General features: G+C 43.3%; 1 protein-coding gene across 3 annotated transcripts; it reads left to right on the forward strand.

Moving 5' to 3' along the window:
* Positions 1-898: 898 nt before the first annotated feature.
* On the forward strand, positions 899-22,524 carry LOC135547388 (protein TFG-like). Of its 3 annotated transcripts, none has more exons than XM_064976380.1 (8): positions 899-1,048; positions 4,648-4,861; positions 5,173-5,256; positions 10,631-10,777; positions 11,747-11,920; positions 12,070-12,216; positions 20,660-20,743; positions 20,914-22,524. In XM_064976380.1, the coding sequence occupies exons 2-8, from the start codon at positions 4,678-4,680 to the stop codon at positions 21,324-21,326; spliced, it is 1,233 nt and encodes a 410-aa protein (XP_064832452.1). In that variant the 5' UTR covers positions 899-1,048; positions 4,648-4,677; the 3' UTR covers positions 21,327-22,524. The 3 variants fall into 3 exon arrangements, with proteins under 3 accessions (XP_064832452.1, XP_064832455.1, XP_064832453.1); XM_064976383.1 differs by having other exon boundaries at positions 20,917-22,524; XM_064976381.1 differs by having other exon boundaries at positions 4,651-4,861.
* Positions 22,525-22,842: the final 318 nt, after the last annotated feature.

A 22,842-nucleotide genomic window follows, 5' to 3' on the forward strand; every position in this document is an offset into this window, starting at 1 on the left:
CTTATTTTTAATGACAGCCTAGGAACAGTGGGTTAACTGCCTGTTCAGGGGCAGAACAACAGATTTGTACCTTGTCAGCTCAGAGATTTGAACTTGCAACCTTCTGGTTACTAGTCCAACGCTCTAACCACTAGGCTACCCTGCCGCCCTTTTCTGGTGAAACTGTCAGTGATTTATTTAGAATTCAAGGCACACTTAACCAGCATGGCTACCACAGCATTCTGCAGCGATACACCATCCCATCTGGTTTGCGCTTAGTGGGACTATCATTTGTTTTTCAACAGGACAATGACCCAAAACACACCGCCAGGCTGTGTACGGGCTATTTGGCCAAGAAGGAGAGTGATGGAGTGCTGGCCTCAACCTAAATGAGATGGTTTGGAATGAGATGTACCATAAAGTGAAGGAAAAGCATCCAACAAGTGCCCAGCATATGTGGAAACTCCTTCAAGACCGTTGGAAAAGCATTCCTCATGCAGCTGGTTGAGAGAATGATAAAAGTGTGCAAAGCTGTCATCAAGGCAAAGGTTGGCTACTTTGTAGAATCTAAAATATTGTTTGATTTGGTTACTACATGATTCCATATATGTTATTTCATAGTTTTGATGTCATTACTATTATTCTACAATGTAGAAAATAGTAAAATAAAGAAAACCCCTTGAATAAGTAGGTGTCCAAACGTTTTACTTGTACTGTGTGTCACTGCAACCTTTGAAATGAAAAGAACGACCTGCAAAACACAGTCCAGAGGAAATCAGTCTCACAGAGACACACATTTATAATATAAAACTCAATTTCTCAACCTGCGCCTATGCAGAAAAAAATCTGCTGATTTCCCTCAAATGTCACTGTCAAACGTGTCAAACAGTCGAGCCGCTGCGACTGCGCCCTCCGCTGTATGCCACGTACAGGTTGACGTCGACAAGCGGACAGACTTCCTGATGTGAAGCTGGGTTTCTGTGTTTGCCAGCCCAGGTAACAGATTTTGCCCGACACGGTCTTGCCAGAACCACCGATACCACCGCGGGATCAAGACGTCCATTTACAGGTAGGATTCATATACTTGTTTTTTATTTTAAATATTCCTAATATGTATGTTGACAACATGAATCAGATTCTAAACGTTAGCCATGCTAACGATTGATGCTAGCATCGGGTTTGTTGTTTTTATAGCCTAATTTATTTGATGGTAGAAGTGCAATGAAATTGTATTGCTACATGATGATAGAAATACAATGAAATTGTGTGTTTGTGTTTAAATTAAATCGATGAACATGCGTTCTTTGACGCCGGTAAGAATGTTCAGTTTGGATAAATATTTTGCAGGAAGTCAACATTATAACCACGAATATGAGTTTTGAATGGGTCTGTATTTGGCAGGGTTCTACATCCTGTCAGTGACACAGGAAAATGGCCTGGTTATGTTTATGATACAACTTGGCTTGCATTCCAGTTACTTTCCTTTCGACACGTATTAACGATACAATTAGTTAGCTATCTAGGTTATAAATATTGCCAGTACAACTGATTTTGAGTTAGCGAGTTTATTGACATCACAACGAACTGCCAAGTTAGCAAGCTAGCTATATTGAATCTCAGACAAGACTACAAACTGCAATCCTGAACCTCGCCCTTCGCATTAACTAGTACTATAACTGAATGATTTATGTAATGTTACAAGCCGTATTATGTTGTCCTCGATAGCATAACATAACTATTAGCTAGCTAAGTCTATTTGTAGGTCAGCTTAACTAACCTTGTTTGACACATTATTGTTGGTAATTTAATTTAGCTAGCTAGACACTGTACCGTTAGCTCTCGTTTGCTAGCCACTGCTGGCCAGACCAACAAGTTGTTGCAGTTCACGTGATTTGAAACTATTGTAACTATTTTCTCGATAGGCTCATTTTAGTGTGGACTGGATAGGGAATAAGAGTGTTTATCATAATCTGTTCATCTGATTAGCTAGCTAGCCCGTATTTTATTCTAACGACATTAAACAGCAGTGTACCATGATCTAATCAACACATTTTGGTAATTCCCTCTTTCAATGAAAGTTACAGTACTAGGCCTAGAGGCCAAAGTCTTGTTGAACCAGACTGACAGCTCAGGCTAGCTCTCAGGCTAGCTCCGGCTGTTGTACTTGAACCTTAGACTTTGGAAGCAGAGTGAAACTAAACTATATAGTAGCACTTGAGGAATGTCGTAAAGGGCAGTGACGTGTTGTTTGCCATACAAAGGTAAAGATGAGCGAATCCAAGGTTAATTAATGATAACACCATTCTTCCATGGTCCAAGCACTTTGTATCTGAAGGATTTTTAAAAAAAATGTGGTGATGCGTAAGTTTTTCAATGGTTGTTTGTCGGCTTACTAATCATCTATATGACTGTAGTCCTTTAGTGTAGAGTGGCTTATTTGCATCATAGGCGCCTGTTATTGTTATGCCCTCCCTCTCTTTCCTCAACCCTAAAGGCACCAACGGAGGTACTTTTTTTTTTGCTGCCCCAAATTGGTAATGATTGACTGTCTTTTCAATCAAGCATTGACACTTTATTTTAATCACCTTTTGTAACACAAGTAAATGGTTTCAATTCCCCAAAATAAGCATATGTTTTTTAATGTTCCCACATTTATAGCAGGGTGGGGCTTACTATATACTGGAAATCAGCACAATGTCTCTTGTGGCAAAATTATGAAAGTAAGAACTGCCATTGAAAGTATATGGTTACTAATCTGGTTTCCTTCCATCCTTTTTATGCGAGTAAAGTACATGTTGGATAAAAAAATGTAATGACGAGCCTGATGTGTGATATTTTTGTGTTGATAAAATGAATTATCAGACTTATGCAGATTTTAGAGAAACAACATGTCGTTACATATAAGTGTCTTATATTGGCTGAAAGCTTAAATTATTGTTAATATAACTGCACTGTACTTTGTCAAGTAAGCACCAATTGGGGTTAAACAAAGCTAGCTAGATAGCTTTACGGGAGTATCCGGAAACCATGTATGTCGTAAAATGTAGCTACTAACCTTGTACGACAGCATGCCTTTTCATTTTGGACAAACATTATAAGGATTTTGAGTAATGAAAACTGGTTATTTTGCAAATGTTGAACTTATAATATGGATACTAATACTTGGAAAGCTAAATCAAAGTCCACGTATACAGATTTGACGATACTCTTGCAAAAAAATTTAATATGAATGCAAATGTCTCCGTCACGATTTGCCCAAATGTACCTGGGGACTTCACACTAAAAGTCTTGTTGTTCACTCATTTTTCAAGTTATCCATCGGAAACTTTGCACATACACTGCTGCCATCGTGTGGACACTATCAGAATTACAACCAGAGTGACGGTTATTACTTTGACCTTTCTCTTGCATTTCAAAGATGGTGGTAGAAAAATACTTCTTATTTTTTCCCCTTTGTATTTTCTTCTACCAGATGTATTGTGTTATATTCTCCTACATTCAATTCACTTTTCCACAAACTTCAAAGTGTTTCCTTTTAAAATGGTACCAAGAATATGCATATCCTTGCTTCATGGCCTGCACTACAGACAGTTAGATTTGGGTATGTCATTTATTGAAAAAAAGGGGGCTATCCCTATGAAGTTTTAATGCACTAATATTGATATAATCATATTGAAGTAAACTTGGAGTCACGCGATGACATCCTGTCTGCTTCCCCTACGACACGTTGGGAAAGCATGCAGTTTATTAGACTACAGATGAAATAAGTTATGATGAACTTCACATGGTGGTGAAAGTGCAAGGTGATGAGTTTGACTCTCCTTTCCAATAAACATTGAGTTTATTATTCTGATGACGTGATCATCGATACCTTGCTGCCGTTTGACTAATAAAACAATCTTGCTATTTTATCCAATTTAATCTCATAATGTAGGCCATTCGTGTGCTATAGCCAACAGCGTGCAGATACAGTATCTGTATACTGTTGGCTGGAGTGAATGTGCCAATAACGGAATGGGCACACGCGCTATATAATACAAAATATCAATGTCAGAACCATCAGTAGTTAAAAATTTAATTGAAACCCATTGAACTTTATTTTGTACATGTCTATACCTATAAGAAATCTAAGAATCGTTAAATCATTTACATCCAGCTATGCATTTGGTTTGCTAACTTGTTAGCCAAGTGGCTGGATATCAAGCTTATTAGTTACAGCAGAGACATTCAAACCCTCCTGGATCAAGATCCCTGTTGCCTAAATTGTTTAGTGTCCCAAAAAAACTGAGCCTGTTGTGTGAACAATCGGTAATACCGTATGTACACCGGTATGGTACAGAGACTGGATACTGCCCATCCCTACTCCGTTCCCATTGCATCTGGAAGATGACTCTCGACCTGGTATAGAGATATTGACTGGAAGCTAAATATCTATTTAAATGTTATAGTGGCTGCCACGCCACCTAAGGGCCAAATCTGATTATATGAGAAATGTTTTTTGTCGCAATCTAGTTGCCTGACAAAGTCCCAACATTTTAAGAGGGATAAAAAAATAAGCCCTGTTGGCGCTATTAGGGTTAATGGTGATATAATAAGACACCATAATCCAACTTACATGATTCTCCGCATGCTCCAGGTGTGTTAAATCTCTTATGCCCCCCCCCCCAGCAGTGGGAGCAGTAGAGGGCGGACGGCACCATGAACGGACAGCTGGACCTGAGCGGCAAACTGATCATCAAGGCCCAGCTGGGCGACGATATCAGACGCATACCCATCCACAACGAGGACATCACCTATGACGAGCTGGTGCTGATGATGCAGCGCGTCTTCAGGGGCAAGCTGCAGAGCAACGATGAGGTCACCATCAAATACAAGGACGAAGGTAAGCTGTGCTGCTCTAAACCAGCACTGGATTAAGTTGTATTATCACCATTGTGTTAGCTAGATGTCATCTGACCCCTCAACATTTAGTTTCCTGCTGGTAATGGAAACAGAGGTTCTCTTTCAAACACTTGAATGCATCCCCCCTATCCTCCCCTTTTTACAGTAATCTTCAGCCATAATTGTAGAGGTGACACAGGTTTCACCTATTCAGCCATTTCAGAATAGCCATTATCTCAAGAAATGGTGGAAAAAAGGATTGAAATGTGACCTGATTCTGATGTTGTACTCTGCTCTCTTCTCTTCCTGCAGATGATGACCTAATTACTATTTTCGACAGCTCGGATCTCTCCTTTGCCATCCAGTGCAGTAGGATACTGAAACTCACTCTGTTTGGTAAGATATCGTCATACACATACATAACCATCACTCTCTTTTTTTAGTATAGCCCTATGTGCTGCTGTGATTTGATTTGTCCCGTTAGAAATTAAAGTAGGTTCATTCTGTTATTCTAGTCTTTATGGTACCGTACTATAAATAACTTATTTCCTTTTGTAGCAACTTGAATACTCACGCTGACTGTTCTGTTCCAACAGCCCCCCCCCCTCTCCAATAGTTTTATGGTTCGTGTACATTAACATGCCACTGGGAGGCAGTCTAGTCTCATATTTTGACATTGAACCCGACACTCCTGCTTCGATCCCCTTGACTCTCGTTCTCTCATGCTGGCATCGTCCCAAGGACGGCATCGATGTGCTGCTGCTTGGGTCGTAGAGGCACCAAGCTATACTTGTGAAATTGTCTGTTTTCACATGTCCCTCAGAGGTCAAGCTCCAGCTTGCGTTCCATGGTTGGGTGTCAACCCATTTTAAGAGTGTGTTCTGCAGAGGATGATGGATGGATTGACGATTAGCTTGTGGTTTTTCAACAGAACACTGTAGGTCAAAGGGAGAGTTATGCTGGTTTTACTGCTTTAGGCCTAATCATCATGATGCCCTCGTGTGTGAGACTTCAGGTGTGGTCTAGCTGTGGGTCCATTACACAGAATTGTACACTGGCCAGGTGTTATGGATCCACCTTTATTTTACAGTGCAGATGTCAGATGTGTGTTACCGTTTACACACACCTCTGCTCCCGCTCATCTCCAATGCTGTCAGACCTCATTATGTTATTTCATGTGTTCTGCTCCCAATTATACTGCAGCACAGTGTCCCTGAACTGTCCCTGCTATTATTAGATAGATAGGGAGTGGCAGCAAAGACAGACAGAATGAAGGAAAAGAAAAATACATGTTTGGGGATTTATTTACTTTACTATCATTAAATTGAAGACTTAGTTTTTTTATCAAAGATTCTCTGTAATTAGTATTATGCGATCAAACTGATTAATCATGTAACTGTAATTAACTAGGAAGTCGGGGCACCAAGAAAAATGTTCAGATTACAAAGTTATAATTTCCCAATATAACCTTTCAGATATTTTCACATCTGATCAATAGTCTCTTCTGATTAATGAATTATTTACTTTACCTCACGTTAGTCTCATTCCAAACGTCGTAAATTGTTGGTTATCTGCACGAACCCAGTCTTCACTGAGTCATCCATACATCAATTGTCTTAAATTATTTATTTAAAGTAATTCACAGAAATGCATAAACAAAGTAAATATGGTTACAAGAAATGATAGGAGAATGTGGATGTTTCGGCGGTTGTCGTTCTTCGCGTTCAATGATACTGAATTCCTAGCTGCAGACTAGTAATTAATATCAAAGACTTGTTCTTATTCTGTCGGTATCGATAGTCTAAGAGTTTAACCACGTGGTATGGTTAAAAGATTCAGCAATGGTCAGCAACCTTTGTCCTCTCGTGATTGAGAGAAACATGGTCTACTTGAGGAATTCTCAAGATTGGGATTTTATTCTGAATTGCCGAAAAGGGGCTGTCCCAGGATGCCTGACACTAACTGGGCTCATGGGCGGTCCTCTGATTTAGTTCAACTCAAAGGAAATTGGAGTTTTCTTCAACAGTCAAATCACATTACACAATTTTACAAACAGTATCATATTCACTCATTCATCTTATACAACAATTAGATGTAAACCTCATATCTGAGGCTACTACATAAACAGCGTTATGGTAATGTGGCCGCACCGTCTCCCATGAGCTTCCCCAAGTTATAACAAACGGACCAGTTCGTAGCTGGATTCTTCACCCATCTTTTATACTTTCTCCGGAATGTAAATGTTATTCAGACCTCAAGTTCTGTGAGGTGGGAAAAAAATCCTTTGTTCTCTATGAAACTTCACTCTAACTCTATACTGTGTGGCCATGAGGCAGGGTCTTCCCTGGGAATTTACGACCTCACTGACCACAGCAGCCTGGTTGAAGGAGCAGAGAGCGGGGGATGGTGCTCGCTGTACCCAAAGAGGGCAACGTCATGACAATTTATTTTTTACTCCATCTCGAGACCCTGAGCGTCAGCATGCGCCACAGTCGTGACCGCACATGGATCCCATATTTCCAGACGTGCCAGGATTGGAAGCAGGAGGGAAGAGTGGGATCCTCCCAGTGGGCTGTGTCTCTACAGGATCTTCTCCTCACCCCCTGGGTCTCTGCTAAATGTTACACACACACTGGGTTCTGGGATTCTGTCTGTAGAATTCCACTAATGTTAAGGGAATTCTAAAAGGATTTCCACTCTCCTATGTGAGATTTGGTGGTCTCCTGTAGTGTTGGACAGTGCTTTTCTCTGTCTGTCCTGGTCATGGTCCAGGTGTTGAGTCATCTCAAATGACACCCTGTTTCCCATATCAATAGTTATAATCATTTGGTGGGTGCTTATAATTGCCCTATTTCTCACATACACGTGTATATTAATAGGCATGTGTGACTTAGAACAATTTATTTGCGTATCCCACTCCCTGAGAAACCCTTGGAGAGTGGGCACACGGCCAGGATCTGCCATTATCAACGGCAACCCTGGAGAAATTAGTGTTAATTGCCTTGCTCATTGACCGAATGTTTGAAAATGTTTCACCTTGTTCCGTCGGGGATTTGAATTAGGGACCCTTCGGTTACTGTCCTAACTCTATAACCTCTAGGCTACCTGCCACCCATATCGTGCACTACTTCTGAACAGAGCTACAGCCTTCGTCTGGTTTGGGTCATATGGGGTTGTGTCAAACCAGAATTCTATGTGGGGCTGATTGTTCCCCTGCTGGTAACAACTGACCGTGTCCCATGATATCCCTGGAGGCGAAAGACAAGCACACCTGTTTAGCTGAGGTGTTGGCTAGCGGAGTAGAACACTTGGAAAGGAAAAGGAGAGCCGCACACTAGGAGCTCGGGTGCAATAATTGAATAACCAGCGTTTCAACAGACAAGCTGTCTTCATCAGGGTCGACACGTTGGTGGTTTGGTTATTAAATGATTGCATCTGAGCTCCTAGAGTTTGGCTTTCCTTTTCCATGATCTCCCTGGACCATATTCTCTGTCCTCTGTGCCCCTATAACTCTCTCTCACCCCCATTCAGCCCTCCGCACCACATTGTCCCTGTGAGGTTCCTGTGTGCTGATTTAGCACCTCTGGCCTTCTAGAGATGAGGCTCATATGAGGGACGGACGCCCTCTTCTGTTGAATTATCACTCTTATTGTAATTGTCTGCTAAGTCCATCCCCGTCCAGGCAGTGCTGATGAGGATTGTGGTGCTATGGCAGCCTGTCTGCAGCCTGTAAGGCCTCTATAGAGCAGCACTGGGACTCATTGAGATGATACATGGTTCCTCTAGTCTCTCAGGCCCAGATGTATGCTGTGGTGTTTAGCGCTAGACAGGGATCCATCTTGGGCTGGACAGTATGGGCTAAAAAGATATTATCTTCTCAAACTTAAGGCAGATTCACAATATATACAGTGCATTCGGAAAGTATTCAGCCCCCTTGACTTTTTCCACATTTTGATAGGTTACAGCCTTCTAAAATTAATTCAATTGTGATTTTTATCAATATAAAATGTAGAATATTTGCATGCCAGTGGGATGGAAACCTAGCTGATTACAATAAAATCATGTCTAAGAGTTTGTTTCCAAATGACCGATTCTATTGGACCATACCTCCAAATGCAAATAGTGAGTTTAAACTGCTTGTTGTCAGAGGAAGAAGTTGTCTTTGTTGTGAGTGGCAGGGGGAGGGGCTTGGTGTCAGTGTGTGGTTGGGAAGGTGCACAAGGAGACAGAACGCTCAGCCTAGATTCTTGTGATACAGGCATTTGGAACATGCCTGTATCATGTTCCAAATAACATGCATTCAAATGAATTTGATATCGCCCAGCCCTATATTCCATCACTAGGCACATGGCCAGCAAACACACACACAGTTAAACGATCTGTCTCATTCACTCTCTAACACACCCACACACAGAGCTAACAGCATAACAGACCCAGTGAGCAGCAGAACTGTACTCAAGCATCTTCAAGGCCCAGACTGTAGCCACTGTCAGCACTGTTCATCACTCTTGTCATGCAGAGTAGCCTTTGTTTATTTTTCCTAGATTATTTAATTGCCATATCCTGTATATCACTACAGCATGCTGCCCGTTAACAGTATTACCTGGCTCCTCTCTGGAAAAGAGCTCTTGAATAATCTAGTACTTCCTAGTATGTTGTCATTTAACCCACTCTCATTGACCATGACCTGGATGGATCTGTCTGGCCTAACCATATCTGACCTCATGTCAACATCAGAGTAGTTAATTTCTGAGTTTGCTTAAGAACACAGGGTATATATATTACAGATAGATGGTGCTAACAGCTGTTATATAGTTGTTATTTCATGGAGACATGACTCCACATTTTCTGTGCTATGTACTTTGACCTCTGACCCAGTGTTGTGGTGGTGGAACCAGGGGACTACTAGTCCTCTCTGAGACTGCAGGTGTCTGGGGCTCTATGTCCAAGAAACGTCCCTAGTGTCTGTCTGTGTCTGCAGTGTACCCCCTTGTGACCCACCACTAACAGGACAGGTGCACGGCATAAACACACACATAAATAACAGAATACATGGACAGTTATGTGAGAGATTGTGTTGCTGAGGGCTGGTGTGTCCAAACCGCAGGATTCCTCACTGGCAAGAAGCTACAGCTCTCTCCCACGCTTGGGAGTCTGTGATCACAAAGACACTGGGAATCCCCCACCACCCACACACACACCTGCAGGCATGCTGACTTATCAGACTGCAAATGTCTGCGTGTAACAGAAGTAATGTGTTTACTAAAGACAATAGCCCACATTTGATTTTAACGGGACAGGGTTTATGAGAGATGGGGGGGGGGGGGCCAGTAATAATGGTTGTTGGTTTGTTCGGGTGCCATGTTGTTCCTGGCTCCATAGCTGAACATCAGTCTGTTAATCCTACTTACCCTGAACAGGCCTGCTGCTCGGTTCCTAGCTTGTTTGATCTGGTCTGGACCCCAACCCCTGGTCTGGTTTAATCTAGTTTGGTCTGGAATTGACTTGACTCACGCAGGACCATAAGAAATGTACAGACTTCAAGACTCATCTGTTACAGTGATCAGGAGGGCTGTCTGGGGGAGATTACTCCATCACTGTCTTCCATGGCTCTGGAGTGCTGTAGTGTGGATGGAGAGAGATGGAAGTGCCCCCCTTCACCCTCACCTCCTTCTCCCACATCTTGAAGTTCCATACCAAGGCGCCACATTCAGTATTTGAAATGTATTGACGTTGAAATATCATCTCTCACTCTCTCCCCCCCCGACAGTGAATGGTCAGCCGAGACCTCTGGAGTCCAGTCAGGTGAAGTATCTGCGCAGGGAGCTCATTGAGCTCAGAAACAAAGTCAATAGTCTTCTGGACAGCCTCGAGCCCCCTTCAGAACCTGGCCTGGCTGCATCGGTACCAGACCGGGGTAGGTACACACATGCACACCCCTATCTGTTTGCTAGTGTGACGTGTGTTTTACATCATTTAATGTAAAACAGACATGCACACATCTAGCATATTTGTTATAACTTTATGAAATACCAACAGCTACAGGCCGGTTGGTTTATCAGTTCATTCATTACTCTCTGAAAGAGATGGTTTGTCCTCCTTCCAAAACATCTTTCACTTCTAATCCAGTGGCCCAATCACATTCCACACCTGCCCCGTGTTTTTAAATATTTTTTAACTAGACAAGTCATTTAAGAACAAATTCTTATTTACAATGACGGCCTACCAAAAGGCCTCCTGCGAGGACAGGGGCTGGGATTAAAAATAAAATCTAAATATAGGACCAAACACACATCACGACAAGAGACAACACTACATAAAGAGAGACCTAAGATGACAACACAGCATGGCAGCAACACAACATGACAACGCTGCATGGCAGCAACACAAAACATGGTACAAACATTATTGGACACAGACAACAGCACAAAGGGCAAGAAGGTAGAGACAACAATACATCACGCAAAGCAGCCACAACTGTCAGTAAGAGTGTCCATGACTGAGTCTTTATGCCAGGGGCAGTTTTCCAGGATGCCTTGCATCGGCGTTGTTAGCTTGCTGGCGTGTGGCGGACGGTGGATTTGTTTATCCGAGGTGTAGTGGAGAGAAGTGTGTAAAAGTGTTTGTTTTTTTACAAGGTGTTTCCTTTGGTGTGGTAACATCCTTAACCCAGGGTTAGGATAATACACCCATTTAAGCCCCACTTACGCAGTGGTTTGACTGTTCAATGATTAACGATAATTGAACTATTTATGAACAACTCTCTCTGCCTCAAACTGAGGTGCGTGTGCTTCTCTAGCATTTGTCTGTCTTTTTTGTGATTGTGTGTTGACACGTGTCGCTCTCTCGTTTTCTCTCTCCACTACCTTCCACTCCCTCTCTCCAGACTTGGTGGATAGACATGAGGGGAGGGCGGTGGCAGCAGCAGAGGCAGCAATGAAGCAGGCCCCGGTCCCAGTCAGCGCAGCCAGCATGTCGGCCTTCGACCCCCTGAAGAACCAGGGCGAGGTCAGCAAGAACGTCATCTCCGCCTTCGGCCTGAGTGAGGACCAGGTCCCAGGTAATTCCATCGTTGCCTTGCAATTAATTTTTTTTCCGCTTTGTTTGTACTTTCTATGCAGTCTTCTGACTACATTGTTGTCACACACCTTACCCTCACTCTCCACCCTGTTTTATTTTTCACGTACACTTTCGCTATCTCTTATCTAGCCCCCCCAGGTGTCTTGGCTGAGGAGCGATCAGGCACTCCAGACAGCATTGCCTCATCCTCGTCTGCTGCCCCCCAGCCCGGGGTAACCCCCCAGCCACAGGCCCCCTATGCAGGGGTACAGCAGGGACCCCCAGCAGCCATGGACGGTTAGGAACACATACAAAACACACACATTCTAAATGACCATGAAACTCCTATGCAGACACACCATAGCTCTGCATGAGTGAATATACGTAGGAAATGGTGTGATCTGAGGAATTATTAGAGTACAACACTTGTGGTGTCTGTAAATAAAGTGGGTTTAATGGCTGTTTATGACCTCTGAGAGGGAGAGATTATCAGTGTGGGTGGTTTAGCACCTCCAAATACCTGGGGTCCACTGAGACCCCTAAAAAGTGTGCGCGCGTTGACTCTGTTGCTTTGTCCTGTCGAAACAGGAGAATGAATTTGGCCCAAGAGCTACCCCATTTCAGTTTGTGCTTTAAGCTGATCCTAGACCCGTGCATTGCCTAAGGGCCGCCTTGACCCAGTCAGTGTGTTGTGGAAAACACTTCTCTTGCGTGGCAGCATTGGGCCGTTCTGCCCCGGTAGAGTTGTCACTACTCCCAGTCACTATCACCGCTGTTATTTTTTGCTCTATTTTCACCTCATCAATACAGACATTTATAACTTTATGGGTGAGTCAGTTTCACAATGGTTTAACCCAGATGTTCACTGCTCGGGCTTGTCTACAACCACAAACAGGAGGAATAGATTGCCCTACTTGTATTCATTGTTTGTCAAGCTGTTGGAATGAAGTGGAACTGCCATCTTGGTAGGGGATGTAATGCCATTGATGCAGCAGAACTCTATCTGACTTGGTGATGGCTAGATGCTGCACTTGGATTGGCCAGTTCCCCAGTCCTGAATCCGGTACCGTATATATATTTTTTACACTCTGCATGCTGTGATTTAGTGGATGATGTCTCTAACATAAGACTGTATGTAAGCCCATTTTAGATTTAATGAGTAATTCCATGATATCACAGACTCAGAGAAACTGGGGGATGCATGAGAGAGGGATCAGACCGAGGTGGGGAAATTAAAAACAAGCAGTCATCCCTCTGTCATCTCTAGTTGCGAGCTACTTTGGGGTGGTGTTTTTAGGGAGAAATGGTTTTTGGTGTTAATCTTCCCGACCAGACCTTCCCTGAGCTTTTCCTCATGGACCTACTGGCTATTCCCATAATGGTGTTATGGAATCAACACAGAGGTGTGCCCTGCTGGCGAGTTAACTCTCTTACCAGATGACAAGGTGCATGTGTCCTAGGGTTTGGCATCTCTGTATATGAGACGGACAGAAACGGGAAGGGAGGGGACACGGGAAAATCTTCTTATTTAGTGAGTTCGTTATTTTGGATGTGATGTTTTGTCATTGGAATGCACTTAAAAAAATAAAAAATGTTTGTTGTGGCTCTCCGTAGCCTCCATCTCTGGAGACGTATCCGTTTTCACCCAAAAAGACCCACAAGCAGCACGCAGACAACCACAGCTGGAACACATATCCACGCGGTAGGCTCGTTGAGCTGTGACTCAGAGGAACCATACCAGCACCTCCAAACCACACCTGGAACACAGACTGCGGTTCCACATGGTCACGGTTTGACCGTGTTCCCCAGAACAGTGGTTTTGGCTCGGTCAGTGTTTAGGCTTCTCCAAGGGGTTGGGGTTGAGTATAGCAGAGCCAAGACATCCATAAGAGTCTTAAGTTACACAGTAATTCATCCTTAGTTCTTACTTCTCCAACTCAGTGATTCTCTATAAATTCCAGACCCTTGCGCTTTGTGCTGGTCACTTTTAGTTTGTCCATCAATGACCGCACGGTCATATAATGGTCATTGGCAGTTTATTAGGTTCAGTGTGACCTCGCTTACCATGTGGTTGGCTATCCTTTCAGATGTTGAGTCCAACCCTGTCATGACGGGGCTTCTTCTGGATGTCGTCATGGGTTCATCCTCCTATTTTCTTCGCTGTGCTTGTCCCTCCTTCCGGTTCTCCCAGACTCTGGGCTGCAGCTGGTGGGCAGACGGCCTCGCCAGGCTACATGGACATGTCTTCACCAATCCCAACACTCCAATGGTGTGCCTGACGATAATTTGATCCCCAAACATTCCCTAAATTCAACACCGTCTCTGCCCCTCTGTCTTCCCTGAGTGCCTGGGTTATAGATGAATAAAGTCAACACAACACAATGGAGACCGATTTTTGTATTGTTGACCAGGAATAGTCTCAAAGGACACTTCTACCAACATGTTGGGAATGAACACGTTGATTTAAGGGTGTGATGCATTGGGAATATGCACAGAGGAGACTTCTTCAAAGTCATCGTGGACACATCATGTGCTTTGAGGGTAGATGGCCAGATAGCTCCCCCTCTTTCTCTGACAACACATGGTTGGTTTGTGTATACAAGCAAACATGGCACTAACAAGATCCATAAGCAGAATATGTATAGTGGCTCTCTTTCATATCAGACGATGATCAGCCATAGAGGGAGGAGTGTTCTCTGGGTGAGAGGGCAACCAAAAGTTATAGCACCCCTGTTCACCCACCTCAGTAAAGACGGTGACCCTTATCAGACTACCAATATAATCTTTTCCTTTTTGAAAACATCCCCAAAAGTCTAAAACTACAGTCAAGCAATGGCATTCCAGAGAATGATTTTTCCAGCTGTGTTCTGTTCAGTTGAAGGAATACATGTGCAGGCAGTCGGTCTCTCTCCATAGAGACCCAGTGATTTCTCTTTCCTTTGGGATTTAAATGTACTGAGCAGAGATCAGAGATGAAGTCCTCTGGCCAATGAGGCCTGACGGCAGCCCCATCCGTCTCTCCATCACATTATGTAATATGCATGATGGATAGCAGGCAGGAGACCAAAACAGCCAACCCACACCCACACATTGTCACTAGAGCACCATTGTGCTCACAGTACAGGGGTTGAAATTGGGGTTACAGCTGTTGACCCCCTTAATTATAGGCTCATTAACCTGTGAACCTTAGACTGACTGTCCTGTTATAACTTATTGTTGAAGTAACTGATTTGAACTGTTGACATTCTCCATATATGTTGTCTCAGAGCAATATCTGGTTTCATCATATAGGCGGCTTTTCACATCATGTTATAATTGAGGGAAAAGCAATGGTGGCGGAAGGTCCAGACCTTGGAAAAATAAACACCTAAAGTATCCTGAAGCAACATTTTAACGTATTGGTTTCACGAGCTGACATAATAGATCCCCAAATTTTTCATATCCACAAAAACCTTTTCTCCAAATTGTGGGTACAAATTTTTACAACCCTGTTAGTGAGCATTTCTACTTTGCCAAGATAAACCATCCACCAGACACGTGTGGCATATCAAAAAGCAGATTTTAAACAGCATGATAATTACTAGGGATGCACCGATATAACATTTTTGGCCATACTGATATTTTCCTTGCCCCAAAAAAATTATACCGATATTACTTTTTTTTTCTCCTTTTTAAGCATTCTAGTACAGTTAAATAGTTACACACACACACACACACACTGACGCAGCGGTCTAAGGCACTGCATCTCAGAGCATGAGGTCACTACAGTCCCTGGTTTGAATCCAGATTGTATCACATCCGACTGTGATTGGGAGTCCCATAAGGCGGCGCACAATTGGCCCAGCGTCGTCCGGGGTAGGTCGTCATTGTAAATAATAATTTGTTCTTAACTGACTTGCCTAGTTAAAGGTTGCACACACACCCCACTGACAAAAGTTATTTTGTTGGCATTTATCACCATTATCAGTAAAACATAATCAATCTTTCTTTCACTTGCTGTTTTGTTTTTCATTAGTTTCATTCTCAACCAGGATTTCATCATACATGTCAAGCAGTGAAGTTTCAGCTCTGTCCGCGGCCTCTCTTCCTTGGTGCGCACTGTCACTGTTCCTGCTGTGCATGTAACATGTCATGTAAACCCTGTTTCTTGTCTGCATCGAAGTAGTGGTCCTTGTTCTTAGCATCGAGCATGGTGGCGACACAGTAAAGGGGCAGAGAGTGAATGGCACCGACTCGCTTGTTCACAGCCTCGCATACTTTTTGTATGTTTAAATATTATGGCTAGGCATCCCGCTAGCGGGACAACTTCCAGTGAAACTGGACAACGCACAATTCAAATAAATAATCTTAAATATTAGGGCTAGGCATCCCGCTAGCGGGACAACTTCCAGTGAAACTGGACAACGCACAATTCAAATAAATAATCTTAAATATTCGGGCTAGGCATCCCGCTAGCGGGACAACTTCCAGTGAAACTGGACAACGCACAATTCAAATAAATAATCTTAAATATTCGGGCTAGGCATCCCGCTAGCGGGACAACTTCCAGTGAAACTGGACAACGCACAATTCAAATAAATAATCTTAAATATTAGGGCTAGGCATCCCGCTAGCGGGACAACTTCCAGTGAAACTGGACAACGCACAATTCAAATAAATAATCTTAAATATTCGGGCTAGGCATCCCGCTAGCGGGACAACTTCCAGTGAAACTGGACAACGCACAATTCAAATAAATAATCTTAAATATTATGGATATTAACCATTTAGGTAAATAGAAGTGTCTTATATCGGTTGAAAGCGTAAGATTAACCAGAATTAACTGCACTGTCCGATTTACAATAGCTATTACAGCAAAAATCAACGTTAAACTTGACATCGGGCCAATGTTGGCCTTTTTTTGCTAATATCGTCTGATTCCGAGATAGCGTACATCTCTAATCATTACACAGGGGCTCCTTGTGCTGGGGACAAAGGCCACATTAAAATGTTCATTTTTTTCACACAACACAATTCCACAGATGTCTCAAGGGAGCGTGCAATTGTCATTGTATGACAGCTGATGCTTAAAGTTAGAGAGATTCAAACTAAATGCATGCCCTTCAACTAATTGCTTCCCGCACCCGCCAGCCCGTCCGCCAGAGCTGTTGCCAGATAATGTAATGTTAATTTCTCTACCAAATGCCGCCTCCAACTTTGTTTTAGAGAATTTAACAGTACGTCCAACCGGCCTCACTACCGCAGACCACGTGCAAACGCGCCAGCCCAGGACCTCCACATCTGGCTTCTTCACCTGTGGGATTGTCTGAGACCAGCCACCCAAACAGCTGAAAACTGTGGGTTTGGACAACTCAAGAATTTCTGCACAAATTGTCAGAAACCGTCTCAGGGAAGCTCATCTGCGTGCTCATTGTCCTCACCAGGGTCTTGACCTGACTGCAGTTCGGTATCGTAACCGACAGGGCAAGTGCTCGCCACTGGCACTCTGGAGAAGTGTGCTCTTCACAAATGAATACCAGTTTCAACTGTACTGGGCAGATAGCAGATATGGTGTTGTGTATGGTGAGCGGTTTGCTGATGTCAGCAACGATGTCCCCTGTTATGGTGTGGGCAGGTATCAGCTACGGACAACAAACACAATTGCATTTTATTGATGGCAATTTGAATGTACAAAGATACCGTAACGGCATCCTGAGGCCTATTGCCATTCATCCGCCGCCATCGCCTTATGTTTCAGCATAATGCACAGGAGATGTGTCACGTTGCATGAGGCAAATGGTCACGAGATACTGACTGGTTTTCTGATCCACCCCCTTACTTTTAATTTTTTTTATATATAGGTATCTGTGACCAACAGATGCATATCTGTATTCCCAACCATGAGAAATCCATAGATTAAGGCCTCATGAATTTATTTCAAATGACTGCTTTCTTTATGTGAACTGCAAATTGTTGCATATTACGTTTAAAAAAAAAAAAAAAAAAAAAATCTTCCAGAACGCGTTGTCAGGCACCACTTTATTGTAATGTAAACCCTGGTGTGGTGGTTGTGAGAGCTGGGCAATACGGAAGAAAGAAGAAAAAAACATCATAAATTGACAGAATTATAACAATATATTGAATGAAACATATTCATATTACCCCATTTAAAACTACTACTTTAAAAGTTGTAGCCATCAATTGTCCCATCACTAATCACCCATATTAGTACAGTTATTTCCTTTCAAACTTCACCATTTTCTCGTAGGACATTATTGGTTATTTATCGTAATGAACAAGTGTGTTTCTGTGCAAATTTTTGTTGTATCTTTCTGGCACTATCAAAAATTACTGCTTCATTAGCCTACTGATAGCCTAGCACCAATCTCCAGGCCCTATTCCCCCACAAAGGAGTTCCATAGGGCTCTGTTACGAGCCTTCTCCAAGAGTGGAAAATCAACGCTCCGCTTTAACTGGCACATGAAAAACCAGTGAACCGTAAACCAGCCTTCTCTCATTATCCTTTTACTCTGTGTTTTTAATACTTCGTCGCCCTACTTTACACGCCAGGGGCTCTGGGAGTGCGGTACAGGCCTTGTAAAGGGAATACACTGTTGGCCAACTACATGTTTGCTGAACATGGTGAGACTCACTGGAAAACTTTAGTTGGCCAACAGTTTCAGTGTTTTGCGAGTGTAGTTTGCTTTTTATTTTCAGACTCTCTTAAACCCACTCCTCAGTCCACGTTATTAAGGGGACATGCAATTGGGTTTTTTTTAAACACGGACTACACACACACAGTTAGACGTGAGGTCATGGCTAATAAAAGCTGGGAGGAAAGTGGCTGTCCACTGAAACAGACCTGTTTTAGACAAACTACACTCACTTTGACCCAATACACACTGGTCTATCCAAATGTGTGTATGTACAGTGCCTTGCGAAAGTATTCGGCCCCCTTGAACTTTGCGACCTTTTGCCACATTTCAGGCTTCAAACATAAAGATATAAAACTGGGACACAATCATGAAGTGGAACAACATTTATTGGATATTTCAAACTTCTTTAACACATCAAAAACTGAAATTGGGCGTGCAAAATTATTCAGCCCCCTTAATTTAATACTTTGTAGCGCCACCTTTTGCTGCGATTACAGCTGTAAGTCGTTTGGGGTATGTCTCTATCAGTTTTGCACATCTAGAGACTGACATTTTTTCCCATTCCTCCTTGCAAAACAGCTCGAGCTCAGTGAGGTTGGATGGAGAGCATTTGCGAACAGCAGTTTTCAGTTCTTTCCACAGATTATCGATTGGATTCAGGTCTGGACTTTGACTTGGCCATTCTAACACCTGGATATGTTTATTTTTGAACCATTCCATTGTAGATTTTGCTTTATGTTTTGGATCATTGTCTTGTTGGAAGACAAATCTCCATCCCAGTCTCAGGTCTTTTGCAGACTCCATCAGGTTTTCTTCCAGAATGGTCCTGTATTTGGCTCCATCCATCTTCCCATCAATTTTAACCATCTTCCCGGTCCCTGCTAAAGAAAAGCAGGCCCAAACCATGATGCTGCCACCACCATGTTTGACAGTGGGGATGGTGTGTTCAGAGTGATGAGCTGTGTTGCTTTTACGCCAAACATAACGTTTTGCATTGTTGCCAAAAAGTTCAATTTTGGTTTCATCTGACCAGAGCACCTTCTTCCACATGTTTGGTGTGTCTCCCAGGTGGCTTGTGGCAAACTTCAAACTACACTTTTTATGAATATCTTTAAGAAATGGCTTTCTTCTTGCCACTCTTCCATAAAGGCCAGATTTGTGCAATATACGACTGATTGTTGTCCTAAGGACAGAGTCTCCCACCTCAGCTGTAGATCTCTGCAGTTCATCCAGAGTGATCATGGGCCTCTTGGCTGCATCTCTGATCAGTCTTCTCCTTGTATGAGCTGAAAGTTTAGAGGGACGGCCAGGTCTTGGTAGATTTGCAGTGGTCTGATACTCCTTCCATTTCAATATTATCGCTTGCACAGTGCTCCTTGGGATGTTTAAAGCTTGGGAAATCTTTTTGTATCCAAATCCGGCTTTAAACTTCTTCACAACAGTATCTCGGACCTGCCTGGTGTGTTCCTTGTTCTTCATGATGCTCTCTGCGCTTTTAACGGACCTCTGAGACTATCACAGTGCAGGTGCATTTATACGGAGACTTGATTACACACAGGTGGATTGTATTTATCCTCATTAGTCATTTAGGTCAACATTGGATCATTCAGAGATCCTCACTGAACTTCTGGAGAGAGTTTGCTGCACTGAAAGTAAAGGGGCTAAATAATTTTGCACGCCCAATTTTTCAGTTTTTGATTTGTTAAAGAAGTTTGAAATATCCAATAAATGTCGTTCCACTTCATGATTGTGTCCCACTTGTTGTTGATTCTTCACAAAAAAATAGTTTTATATCTTTATGTTTGAAGCCTGAAATGTGGCAAAAGGTCGCAAAGTTCAAGGGGGCCGAATACTTTCGTAAGGCACTGTAAGAGCGATCAAGGGAGCAAAGTTTTGTGTTTAGCTTAGATCTGCACAGCTGACTGATGTGCCATAGAGCGTTGTCTTTTGTTGCAGGGCTTTGAGGAACCAATCATTTTTTTAATTCTAGTTGTTGGAGCTGTTTGCACTAAGCCCATCCTGTCCGATTCTAGCTTTTTTTTTTTTTTTTTTTTTCTACCTTCCCCAGCAATCATACTGATGTCTTTCTTTTCTTCCTTCTCCAGGTCAGATGTACCAGTACCAGGCCCCAGGTGGATACCCACCCCAGCAGCCAGCACCACAGCAGCAGTATGGCATGCAGTACCCTGGTAAGACAGTCATTCCTCATCACACTTTCCTTTAGAAAAGGTCCAAGAAGGACAGGCTAATCTTGTAACAATGGCCCAGAGCTTCACACAAATGATGCTATGAATGAGAAATGGATCACAACTCAAAGTTATTCTCTAATTCTTTCCCCAACTCTGTCTCACTCTCTCAGTAGGATACACCCCCCAGCCCGGGGCCCCGCAACCTGGCGGCCCTCAGCCCCAACAGCAGCAAACTTTCCAGAACTACCCTGCCCCCACCTCCCAGGCCCCTGCGCCTGGCCAGACCCCAGCCCCCGGCTTCCAGGGAGGCCAACAGCAGGCTCCTCCACCTCAGGGTGCACAGCAGTACCCCCCAGGGGTCTTCCCTCCCCAAAACTACACCTCCCAGGCCAACCAGCCTGCCAACTACAGCCTGCCCCCAGGCTCCCAGCCCCAGCCTGGCCAGGGTTACCAGCCCCGTCCCGGCTACACCCCTCCCCCCGGTAGCAACGTCACCCCCCCTCCCGGGGTGTCAAACCCCTACGCCCGCAACCGGCCCCCCTTTGGCTCGGGTTACGCCCAGCCTGGTCCCGGGTACCGGTAAGAGGGGAGGGAACGGGGAATGTTATCCACACACCCCTCCCCTGCGTGTCCTGGCTGTTAGGCTGGGGTTCGGTAAACATGGTCTGCTAATCTGTCCATCCCTCTCAGTCCTCAGATATTGAGGAGTGTATATCCCAAACAAGCTACAAACCCTCAGTCTGATCGTCTGTTTGTATTCTGTCTCGCCCCTTCACCCCACTCTCTCTCACACACACGCACAGATACCGATGTGTTATGGCCCTGCTGTATGACACACAATGTACTCTAATAGAGCTGGGACGATAAACCAAAAATTATCAACACCGATCACACTGACCATTTTATCGAGGACATTTTACTGATATCAATAACCACAAGTAGCCTATACTAGAGAAATGTGAAGTTTGAAATTCAATAAGTTTGCTAATATGGGCTATTGCCAAAATTACTTTTGATAGTTACAACATTTTAAAGTTGTAGTAATAGTTCTAAGGGTATGGTAAAATACAGAAGTAGGCTTACCGGTGCACATTAATGTTCTAAACTTATCATTCTATTTAATCGTTATGGTGATAATTCAGTAATTTACCGTAATATGGATTTGTGTCCATATCGCCCAGCTCTAGGCCCTACCCTCACTCTCCAGCCCTGTGTGTCTGTCATTGAGAACATGTAGTCAGTCTGTAAGTACACTCACCTGGAAAGACCAAAACAGGCGGTTGTATGAAAGCTGTTTAAATTCTTTTACACATTTTATTTTGCTAGTCTGACATCTGTAATGCATACATGCATCTGTATACGCTGGTCAACCGAGGACGTTGATTGGTATTCCATTTAACTGGTTTGGGATAGACAGTAGTTTGCGGAAGCGCGTCTACAGATGTGTGTATGAGAGACTAGTGAAAGTGTTCAAAAAAATGTTTTTTTTTTTTGTTTTATATAATTTGTTTTCCTCGCCGCCATGTTGGTATTGTGACGTGTCATGGAATCTGCCCTTTGGTTGAGAACACTAACTGTGTGTTGAATTATGGGAGGAGTAGTTTTGATCCTCCAGAAGAATCCTACCATGTTTAGCCTCTTAAATCACCTCATTGTTTATTGCTCTTTATTTTCCTCACTGGTTTGTACTAATATCAATCAGAAATTCCACCTTGAAGTGACATTTAGTTTATGTATGGACTAGCATTTTCTCTGGAACCTAATAAAGGCTTTGAAACCCAGCTCAAAGTTTTGTCTGTCTTCTGTTTTTCATTCTTCTCCCCTCACACTGTGGTTTGAGTTCACGGCTTCGTGTTGAGCTGAGCTTTCGTGAGCCTTTCCTCTCCCATCTAGGTGGATTTGGAAAAGTGTGGTAATGCTGGTGTTGCTATTTGTTTTTATAATCAGGCATTGTGGTTGGCTGGGATGTGTGGTGGGGAAAATGTGCTTGGTCCCTCAGCTCTGCCTGTCTTTAGTCAACTAATGGCCAAAAGAGTGAAATGTGTTTATTTAGTGTGTGTGTGTCCACTTGCTAATGCTATGACCATATGAACACCACA

This window comes from Oncorhynchus masou, chromosome 10 (assembly GCF_036934945.1).
Source record: "Oncorhynchus masou masou isolate Uvic2021 chromosome 10, UVic_Omas_1.1, whole genome shotgun sequence".
Taxonomy (NCBI): Eukaryota; Metazoa; Chordata; class Actinopteri; order Salmoniformes; family Salmonidae; genus Oncorhynchus; species Oncorhynchus masou.